Source organism: Dromaius novaehollandiae, chromosome 25 (genome assembly GCF_036370855.1).
Source record: "Dromaius novaehollandiae isolate bDroNov1 chromosome 25, bDroNov1.hap1, whole genome shotgun sequence".
NCBI lineage: Eukaryota > Metazoa > Chordata > Aves > Casuariiformes > Dromaiidae > Dromaius > Dromaius novaehollandiae.
In genome coordinates, this window is record NC_088122.1 from 8,884,276 (window position 1) to 8,896,494 (window position 12,219).

Here is a 12,219-nt window from a genome sequence, read left to right on the forward strand (position 1 = left end):
TACTCATTTTAGAGCTTTCTTGGACAAAACATTACAAGATCTTACAACAGGTATCTTCTGAGAAGAGACTCTCAACTCTGAGGTAAACTGTTGATCCCATAAAATTGTTGGTGCACTAGTTACTCTACAAATTGATACAGATTTCCAAAAATTACCTACAATGTACAAAATAGTGCACATAACTATTTGATATTCAACCTTACAATAAACTTTGATTTAAAGTAGTGTGTCCTAAAAGAGCAGTAGATATCTTTCCTTTATTTGTATTTAATTGCCTGAACTACATTCTTTAGACCTGGATGCTTATACTTCTCCTTTTAACTATATATTTGTTTTCTTCATGTGATTTATTATGCTATGCATTAGAAGCTTACTATTGTTCCATCTACAATTGATATGAAAATATCTGTTCTCTTCCTCACTGTAGAAACAATCCTAAACAACAGAATCTTAAACAACAGAAACAATCATAAAAAATATTATATTGATATATATAAACACAAGTACTCTATGTGTAAGAAACTTAAAGCACTCTTTCCAATAGGATATTCAGTATAGCCAATATACTGGGTATTCATTAGATATCAGCTGGAAATAGGTTTCCAAGTTTGGGTATTACACTTCTAGCAAAATGTGGACCCACTAAAGAAAATGCAGAGAAGAAAAAAACAAGCACAGTCTGAGATCTAGGAAAGCATGAAGCTGAACATGGTGCCAAGTAGAAAAAAAATGCTCAGCCTCTACTACACAAAGCAGGAAGAGAGTCTGATAAGCTAAAAAGATGATGCCAAAAACCTGATCCCAATGGCTCTGAGTCCTTTAAGGAGCACAGCATGTAATGAGTATCATTATATAGTGTTCTGTCTTTTCTTGCAGAAAAGGTTATAAGAAATGGCCATACTTATTCTAGAGAAGACAGGAAACATACAGATTTATCATAGAAACATGGTAAGTCTTCAAATATTTAAAGGTTGCCTTAGTGAAGAAAACAACAAACTAGTCACCATGTCCATGTCCACCAGACACAAAAATATGACTTTGTTTTTGATCAACTAAAACCTTTATTTCACCTTGCAAGGTGCTGCCTATCTTTGTGTAGTTCATTATTCCCACCTACGTGCAGTGGTTCCACTGAATTGACCCTTTATTTTTCACAGTTCTACAATTTTTCAAGATCGTTCCAAATTCTAACACTACCCTGCAAAGGAGGTTTCTTTTGCAAATACTTGTCAATGTAATAATTAACTGGGTTGGATTATACTGATTTATATCTGGTGTTATCACAATAAAAATCAACATTACAAATCACTCTCTGTTTGCTACTAGGCACAAGAAGTCATACCATATGGCAATGAATTACTGTGTCGGGAAAAATATGCTCGGTTCATATTATTTTATCCTCTGGGTTATTAAAGTTAAGTGTATCAGTAGATTTCCTATAACATAGTTGTGTTTTTATGATTAATGTTAAATGCTATGTTTATGACACAGTTGTGTTTCTGCTGTAAAAAGTGTATTTTCTAAAGCTAATATTGACCAGTAAAATTTCAAGTACAAGTCTTAAAGACTTGAAAAGATTATAGATTTTAAATTCAGCACAAAGACATATGGAGCGCTTGGACATTTATAGAAAGGCTTAAAGAAAGTGTGATGCTGAAGGAATGATCCATAAATGTATTTTAATTCTGTGTTCAAAGAACCTTTAATTTTCTCAAGAAAAAACAATGTATACTATAGTACTATATATTTAAATAATATAAACATATATTTTACCTGCTTGGTCTTTAAATATTTTTGATATGACGACAGGCACTTTGTGCTCAGCACCACCCTGCAAAAGATGTGTATTAACCATGAGATCCCAATTAAGACTGTGGTGAACTATTTATACTGAAAATTAAAAGAAAAACAAACAAGAAGTTATCCATACCTTTATGTTTAAGCCCAAGCCACCAACTGGTTGTCTACGAAGTGTAACAGTTCTGTGCTTTAAAAAATTGCAGAAAAAATAAATTTAGGTGAAAATATGATATCTGAACAAGCATATAAAATGTCTTTGATTTTTTTTTTTAATTTGTAAAAGTTATTTCTCAAAGGTACCCTAGAATCTGGGTGATCAAGTTCAGTTCTGAGGTATGATTCAAGACTGACTTCATAGGCACTCATTTAATTCCCTTACCATAAAGGTCTTTAACACTGAGAGCAGAACACTTTTATATTGTGAATTCTGCACACAGGTTTTTAATGTTTTACTTTTCTATTACTGAAGCACTATTCTTCCTAGATGGAAATTTTTACATCCTTTTGCTTTGACAAATGTTTTTGTGAGAAAACTATATGAAGAGATTTGAGATGCAAATTTTTACAGCTGAATTATTTTCTCTAGCTGATCATTTTTCAATTGCAAATACCAATGTTTTCTAATCCATATCTTCAGGCCTATGTGAATTTTCTTGCAGCATATGCTTCTCATGATTATTTTCTTGCATTTTCTGTTGAAGTGCATAAAGAAGATAAACATTTATCAATATTTTTCTATAGTAACCTATCATATGTTTAATACTATATTGAATTTGACATTTCATTCATGTGTACCTCTCAGTGCCTGACACCATAATAATGGAACATGTATCTTTACTTCATCTGTTGACAGTAATTAATAGTTGAGCAGGACTTTTTTAGCAACATGCTGAACGATACTGCATATAATGTCGATTCTCAGCACCTACAACAGTAACTACTGAACATTTAAGGTAAAATATTTTTCTTTTTATTCTGTATATCAGAATCTCATATGAGATTACTCTTACATGTAAATTTCTGATTGGGCATTTTATGATTTCACTAATTCAGATAAATGTGAATTTTGATGTTCAACAGTTAAGCCCATACCCAACACGTTATTTATTTTTTCTAACACTCAACTTAGCAGACTTGTGACAATATTGACTTGGGGGAAAGGGCAACAGTAAGTCATACATTTCAGTTTGACTTTAAGAGGGTAAAAACTAAAGCATATAGTTAAAACTTAAGAATACTTCCTTGCATTTTTAAAGTTTATCTTTTCTGTTCCCATGAATATTATACTACTGCAGTCTGTGCTAAAATGGAAAAGTATTCTATCATGACATATGATAACTGATTTAATCAAAGGTGTGTATGATTCAATCTCAGACTATATAATTCAGCTTTAGTGAAGTATGTGCTGTTTCAGATTATTTCATTGATTCTTCATTTTGAATTGAATCAAAACTTTTAATCAAAATAATCACGTGTACTGAGAAAGCTCGGATCCAATCTGATTGAGAATACATGGATATCTACGTTTAAAATCATTGACTCATTCCCAAGAGCCATTTTTCTATGACATAAATCCTACTCACTTATTTAATTTTTTTTCTTTCCCTGCACCTATACTTATCCTCTCTAAAAAAATTGTCCCAATATAACTCATTGTACAGAAATGATGAAATAAATTATTTCAGAGTTTAGATTACTTGAGCATTATTTGGCAAGAAATGTACATATGCTGCAAGGACAGCTTTTGCCTTTCTATAATAAAAAAACAAGCAAGATATTGTCTATTGGCATTTTCTCCATTCAACTATAACTAATACACATATTTTATACAGTTGACAGATAAATTTCAACTGATAATACCGATTAGATTATTCAGTTCAGAGCCCTACAAAGCACTCTACTCGCATAATAGTTTGCTATAATTTTGATATTTATATTTTCATAGCTTATAGCATAGGTCATTATGTAGCTCCAAATACTCCTATTAAAACATACTTTGACATAAGTTATTACACATATATCTATTTTTCTTTTTTTTAGTAACAGCCTTTTAAATTAGAGCTACATTTAAAAAATGCAAAGGAACCCTCTACATGTAAAGATGTTCAAATTGCCAAGTCAAATACCAAAAGCTGGACAGTGTCATTATCAAGATCATTTAAACAAACTCATCTCAACTGTTTGCATAAATCTGTCTTATGAAACAGTATTGCTATTACATAATCATATATCGTTCGCTATGATCATGACTAATGGTCATACAAGACCAAATCCTACCTCTGATTTTCACTGAAAGATAGATTTTTGTTAGTGATTTTCAATTTTCCAAAAACTGAAGAGTGTATAATTGCAGAAGAATAGAAGAAAGCTAAAATTGGGTCAATATTTAAAACATATATACATTCATTATATCACAGGGGCTTAAAGGTCGGATGATCATACTCTGTCAACCAACCACCTGTTCCATTACAGAATAGCAATCAACCCAGCTCATAAAAATTTAAAGGAGAATAATTTTATGGAAAACAGAGCTTTTCAAATTAAATTAATATTTGTTATGCAGTTTCCAGTCTTAGTGACAGGTACCAGTGCTGTAATAACCCACATAAGGCACCAATCTGACACCACAAAAATGCTTAATGAAAAAAATAAAACTACGCAAAATAATATGGCATATTTTAAATGCATTTAAACTGGCTAACTAAAAGATTCCAAATCAAAATTTAATTAAGATAAAGTCATCATTAAGTGGGTATGCTTCTGGTAGGGTAGTGACAGTCCCTGGATTATTAAAAAAGTTAAAAAAATTAGTGATCTGAAAGAAAATCTAAATTAATTGCAATAATGTTTGTACATTGTTTGTTTGACACAAAGTGAGAAGTAATGATCACCAGGACAGATTCTGAGTACATAGTTATTTTGATGATTTGTTAAATTGGAAGTAAGTTACAATACATATTTTAATACAAGCAAATAAAAGATAAATTCTTCTTGTAACAAGGAAAACAAATTCCATAAATAAATAGAGCAGAGCACTCTATCTGGAAAAAGGTGATTTTCCAAAAAAAGTGAGTTCTACTGAGTATGAGAAAAATCTGTGTTCCTAAATAAAACCACAGCCAAAAGCACTAGTGTAATCCTACATCATTAGGTGACTATTAAGCAGGAATATGGACACTTAAATTATTTCTGTATCTGGCAGTGGTGCAAACACTTGAACAAATACAGCAAGTTCTGATAAGCTCATTTTGAAAATGATAACACACAAACTGGAGAGGCAGCAAAGAAGAGCCACAAGAATGCCAAACAGCTTGAGAGGTTTGTCTTGTAGTGAAACAGATACCAGGACTTGAACCTATTTAGCTTTTTTAAGCGTATTTCAGGGATGGTCAAGCACAGTTTTAAGCAACTTCCTTGGCAGAAGAGTGAATCTTACAGACAAATATAGTGCAAATTTCAGTGACATGAAGTTGAAAATAGACACATTCAGACTACAGACACAACATTTTAAACCTTGCTACCAGGGTAAACCATAATTGGAATTTAAAATAGTGAACATTTTTTAACAATAATATGGCCTTTAGACCTTAAAATGAAATGATATTTCTTTTTTATTTTTCTTTAAACCATGATCTATCATGTTATTTCATGAACACAGATTTAATTCAGTTCTAAATGCAGAATTATTAAAATCCTCATGGGCTTTTTATGGTACTAACCGCTACAATATCTGGGTTCACCCATAGAAATAAAATCAGTTAAATCTATCACAAGTAGCCTCATCCTACAGAGTAAGAAGGGAGGCACCTAAAGATTAAAGTACAATTTATTCTGTATTACTAATGCAAAATGCCTAAATATATTTTTTTCTAAGTATTTAATATTTGTATGAACTTTATCTGTTTAAAGAAGATATGAAGGCAGAATTCATGCAAGATGATGAGAGCTATGCAATTTACCATGTTAGTATCATATGTCTGAGTTCCTTCCGCACGGGAAAGACAGCATATATACATGGTTCATTACAGAGACTTTCAGGAACATCATATAGCAGGATCCCCAAGTCTAGTCTCATGACAGGATGCACAGGTTAGTGATGCGGGATGTAACTCCACTGGTAGTTCTCCCAGTGGAGGATGGTCATGTATTTTCTTGCTGTGAGAATCTCTTTCTTAAAACTGAGATCCTAGATAGTTGAAATAGTGGTAAATGACCATCAGGCAAATAGACAGGTTTTTGACACCAGGGAAAAGACTCCAGAAAGTCTAGTCAAGTGCAAGGTGATACATCTCACAGGAATCTTGCTCAGCCCAGAAAAAAACAGGAAGGAGTCTGTAGGTTTGATCTACATGAGTACCAACAACATAGGGAAATTCAGGAAATAAGCTCTAGAGATAAAAACTAGATTGCAAGGAAGTAAGTTGGAGACCTGCACTTCTATAGTAAGATTCCCCAAAATGCTTCCAATACTCCCCACAGGACGGAGGAGACAGACAAAGCTCTAATGTCTGCCTGAAAAGATAACTCAAGAAATATGGATTCAGATTCATCAGAAACTGAAGGAATTTTTGAAATAAAGGGAGCCCGTTCAGGAGGCACACACTTCATCTGGACTGTAAATAAGCCAAAGCTGCTGGTACTTAAAATTCAGGAAGGCTGTAAGTGAAATTTTAAACTGTAGGGCTGGGAAAGAAGTACAGGTGAGCATTATTGTGGACTATGCTTGTATTATGGATATAAGCAGAGAAATGCTGTATGCTCAAGTGAAGGGTTTTTGGAGAGGTAGAAGACGACTGTAATGCCAGAATGAAAACTATACATAAATATACATACATATAGTAAAGGTAAAATAGTCTGCATGAACAGCAGAGTAGAGGCTCTGTGAGAAAAAAGAGCTTAGACTCAAAGAAAACTAATAAACCAACTACCTCATCAAATAAAACAAAATCTCTATGGATTCCAAGCTAAATACAAGCAAGACTGTATATTACAATGATACGAGTCAACTAGGTTGACAACAGTAACCGAGATATGCAAAGAGGTGATGAAAATGAGAAATATAACACTGATGACAGATTTAAATTAACCTCATGTAGATCAGACAAATATCACACCAGAATATAACACAGTCAATAAAATGTAGGTGTCTATCAGTGACTGCTTCATGGAGCAGCTGCTTATGGAGCTTGCTCCTGTCTTGAATACCACAAAGGATCTACTCTGTAGCAGCAACCACTGTGTACTTCAGATTCAACATCTGCAAGAGCAGCAAGTTCAAAAATTCCACTGCAATTTTGATCCCAAAAGAGGAATTATGCAAAAGTAAGGAAGTTTGGTAAAAAGGAATATAAAGTTGAATATTAAATCTTCATAGGCGGTGTGAAGACTACTTAAGGTTACCACGCTGGAAATGCAGAGCCACTGAATGTGGCTTAACAAAGCTTAACAAAGACAAAATGAAAGCAGCATGGCTAAATAGCAGGATAAGAGAGGTTATCAGATGTAAGGAGTGGACATCATATTGAAATGAAGACAAGAGAAAGGAACATAAGCAAATGAAATATAAAAACAGAATTAGACATTGGAAGTAAAGAGAGTTCAAAAAAAAACTGACAAAAAGAAACAAAGAATCAAAGAATCAAAGAATCAAAAACAATCAAAAATAATAATAAATATTCAAATATATCAGGAGCAGGAGGTCTGCCAAAGAAACTGCAGGGCCAATTTATGATGAAGATATAAAGGAGTACTAAGAGAAAATAAAGCTGTTAGAGGGAAGATAAATGAACACTTTTCATTAGGGCTTACTGTGAAAGAAAATAGAAATGTTCCTCCAATACTCCTTGTAGCACAAATGATATATGGATCTGTATGATTCTGAAATAACTTTAGGAGCAAATTGACTAAATAACATAGCAAATCACCAGGGTCAGATAGTGAGATTATCTTCACTGCTTATACCTGAGACAAGAAGGATGAGTGAACTTGGAATATCTGCAGAAGGATCTCATGAAATAGTAATTATAAAATAGCAGATAAAAGACAATAGTAGATAAGTGTTAACGAGAGAGACTTTTTTTCCCCCACATATATTACTTTTATATAAAGTTAGGATTATTTCTAAATCAGTTATTTCTATAATGGAGTCAAACCTCGGGGTTAAAATAGATAGTTCCACAACAACATCAGTTCAGTCTTCAGCAGTGGTCAAAAACACAGATCAAATTTTAGGAAGTCTAAGCAAAAGAATAGAGATAAAATATATAAATAAATATATGTGTGAGTGTGTGTGTGTATACAGGTATGTATATATACAGGTATACATCTATGTAAATTATACCACTGTAAAATTCCAAAGTTCACCTATCCTTGAATTACGTATACCAATTTGGTCCCCTCATATGTAAAACTTCTGGAAAAGGTTTAGAGAAGGCCAATAAGGATGATGGAAGGACGAAAGAGCTTCTGTACAAAGAATAACAGAATAGCCTGTAACTCCTCAGCCAGGAAGAGAGATGGACTGGGGATCAGGAGAGTCTTAAAAAAACACAAGTGGCATGGAAGACAGTGAATAGGAACCAGTCTTTATCATCTTCTGCAATACATGAATTAGGAGGCATCAAATGATACTGTTAGGAGCTAGGCTCAGATTGAACAAAAACGGGTGAGTCTTTGTGCAATGAGTAGCAGATCTATAGCGTCTGATGAGAAAAAAATTTTGGATGCTGAAAATCTAGACTGGACATGGAAAGTAATTCTGTTAAGAGCTAATACAAACTACATTTTGCTTCGGAAAACCCTGAATAACTTCAGGCAGGGAAAGTGTTAAGAAAAGCATCATATATTCCTGCCCTATCCTTATCCTTTCCTAGGGATACATTAATGGCTCCTTTTGAAAAAAGGATACTAGACTCAGTAGATCTTAGGTCTGAATCAGTACTTATGCAGACAAAATTTCACAGCAATGAAACTTGGACAGAAAATTATACTAGTTTTGTATGCAGTTATGAAACAAAATTCTAATACAAGAACTTCATGCCAAAACCAAACTCTAATATTTGTAAAAAACCAAATCTTCTGAAGACATAAATGATAACTTTATGCATGATGAAAACCTAATGTTTTTGTATAATTCAAATATAGAGACAGCTTATTTTACCTCTTAGTTGCCTGTATGTTATGTATAATTTTTCTATTCAGATTAATTTATTTATGGTTTGAGGCTAAAGTGAGGCAGACATCTGTAGCTGTCTTAAGAAACAACCACAAAAATATAGCGCTACAGTTGACTGTATGATAACTATGTAATATTATTTCTGTATAGGCAAGGAAAACTCTTTAGAAAGTGTTACAAATTATCAATCTGAATCTGAACAGAAAATCTGAAATTAATACTATTTTGTTTTTAACTAGTGTTTTGTTTTACTAATTATATCCTTTAATAATTTTTTATTCATTAAAGCCATTCATTCTGAAGGTTTCCAAAGTACTCGATGTGTACACTATAAAGATCACTTACTCAAATTGTGCTACAAAGCAGAAGTAATTCTGTACCTCTTACAGCAGATAGCATAACAGGCTTTTGGGTCTCTGGTTTCTAGGAGATTAGAGGAAGAATAAGTGGACTGCATGGAACTTCAAGGTGCATTTGAGTAGACAGAATGTAATTATTAAAACTGTAATTGTTCAGGATACCAATATGAAACATTCCTACCTTTGTGGGACCTTTTATTGTTGCAAGTAGACAAGGATTCAATTGTCCAGTTTTCCAAGTGATACTGGCTGTGTAATACCTATCATTAAGAATTGGGTTAACATTTTGGGAATGATATTAGCTAGCTTCTAAGCTTTAAGAAACAGATTAAATTGACCAGTATCAAAAGTACCAACATAAAAAGAGAAAACAGATTTACCTAAGTGCATGGTAGGCAGAAGCAGTTCTGTGACTGTATAGCCTAGCTGTTTCATTTTGACTTAGTTTACTGTGGAGAAATGTATATTTTGGAAACAGGCTTTTTCTTTGAAAAGTTAATTTTAAAAAAGAGTAGGCCAGTAACATTCTCATTGTTATAAAGTTTTAGCATTGTATGGTCAATACTTCGTCACAAAATTTTATAAAATTAGATGTTCAGTTTTTCCCCTAAATTTACAATCAAGGAATCTTTTAGAGGGAAGCGCAGAAATACACACTCACTGCCAAAGCCCAAATAGGACTATAATTTTCTTAATATTACAGAATAATGGAATTTGCAAGATTAAGATTACTTCTAACACTTTTTACATAGCCCTATAATAATAACAAGAGGTTTCAAGGACCAACATATCTATCATTTCATAAAAAAGTACTGCTACACAGAACTGGAATTTTAAGATGACAGGCAAAAGCCTGTAACAGATGGGTAAGACAAACAAATGGAGAAGTTGAAACAAAGCCTAACTCTGGGCGTAAATCCCACTGCAAAATGATGGGTTCCAACCTTGATATCTCTACTAAATCTGCTATCTGTTTCTGGAAAAACTGAAATCATTGAAAGGTCATAAAATGAAAAGTTAGAAAATGTAGGTGCATAAGATGAATTCTTCCTGTGAATTCTATTTAAGGTTTGAATAGAAATAAAATTCCTAAACACTGTCTCTTTGGTCCAAGAAACCAAAGTCGACTCACAAGAATTAGCATATAGGGATTGTGCGCAGATATGAATGTTGTCTGTGAGTTCATTTCAATTTTTGCGCTTTTGTTCTTGCTGCCAATTAGATATCCAGTGTTAAAATGCTATTTCCTGGAATTTTATAGGTGCATGGTAGAGAGAACTATAGGATGGACAGGACCCTCTGTGAAAATGAGTCCAGCCACCTGTTAGGGCAGACAGTCAGAGCACAGAACACAACCAGAAGGGTAAATAAAAAAAGCATCTTATTGGTAAAGCCAGTATTTAATTAAAAAAAAAAAGTCCTTTAAATGCCTTTAAATGAAAATGTAGCTTATGGGGGGGGGGGGGGGGGAGGGAGGGGGAAAGAGTAATCCAGAAATCCAGTTGTACATGCCTGAATAAAACCTTTGTCTTGTTCCAAAGCATGGAAACACTGGAGTTCATGGTTGTTGACCATGAACAGGCTTAGATATGTTCAAAGACAATGCAACTGCATTTAAGGAAGCACTTTGCTTTTCATGAAAGACTAACATCAGCAGTCATCACGACAGAAGCAAAAGCAATTTCTAGGCAAAAAAAAACATTGTAGCTGCAAAAGTGGAAGGGTGGAGTTAAACTAAATTTTGTGGTTAGAAGTAATATTTAGAAGTGATCAACTTGTTTGTTCCTCAGTCACTATCATGCTCATGGAACAACATTTGTTCTGAAGGGAGGCCAGAGCACAACCAGTGGGTTTATATCTTGTCACAGTACGTAGCTCAGAGACAAGGGCTTTATTTCAGAACAAGATCTTGTTCTGTGCACAAGGGCAAACAACTGCAATGCATAAAAAAGCTGTTCACGATGTGAATAAGCAGAAAGGATTTTGCCCTAACCTAAGATGCTGACAGGCACAGACCACAGATGAAATCAGACTTGGGCAGGATGCAGTTCAGTACTTATGTCGCTTTCAACAACCTGTAGCTCTCCAAAGCTTTAAGCATGAAAGCAGTACCAAAAATATATTTGTTAATTAAGCCTGCATTTTTTTGCTTAGATGTAGTCCCAAAAGGTTTTAGAAGCCCTGGGAGAGAGAATTTCAGGGAGAGACAATTTCAGGAGAGCTCTACATTGAAATAGCACATATAACTAAACAGATTGGGGAGCTTAAAAGATCTCAGTCATCAATATTGAAACAGACAGCAGCAAGGCAAAAACTTTAAAGAACTCCAAGAATGATGCGAGAATATGTTGAAAAACAAATGCAATGCAAACTTGAAAACATAGACACCAAATAGAAGAGCAAGAGATCAGTAACTAGAGAAGAGACTAGTTGGTAACTGGAGGCATAAAGTGGAGGTTGTAACAATTTCCATTGCTACTGAAACTATCCTTTAATACTATATATTTTTCAAAAAGTTTTTAATCCACTTCTGAAATCTTTCTATGTCAGGAAAAACATGAATTACCCTCCTCATTTTAAGTGTATTTCCCTACAAATAAATCATAAACTCTGGCTCACAGACCTAACTCCTGAGAATGATATAGCTGAAAACAACCAACAGCTTTAATAAAGCTTCTCAAAGAACATCGAGACCTGCCTTATGATACTTTTTAAATGTAATTTGGAGAACTATGTGGTCAAACACCTGTCTTTTAGTTATGAGATAGCTCTTGACATAGGTGACCTATTATGTTCTTTTAAAACACAATGGTTTGATAGAAAAGTTTATCTCTGCATGTTGATGGATACAAATATATAAAAGACTTTTCTAGAGATGTGAATGGA

General features: G+C 33.6%; 1 protein-coding gene across 1 annotated transcript in view; it reads right to left on the bottom strand.

Moving 5' to 3' along the window:
- The window catches only part of LOC135323593 (gamma-2-syntrophin-like), a 164,638-nt gene that overhangs the window by 82,286 nt on the left and 70,133 nt on the right, over positions 1-12,219 (bottom strand). Inside the window, exons 2-3 of the mRNA XM_064497218.1 lie at positions 1,931-1,987; positions 1,774-1,831 (exon numbers count right to left, since the gene is read on the bottom strand). Coding sequence (XP_064353288.1) covers positions 1,774-1,831; positions 1,931-1,987 — 115 coding nt within the window. The remainder of the gene's footprint in view (positions 1-1,773; positions 1,832-1,930; positions 1,988-12,219) is intronic.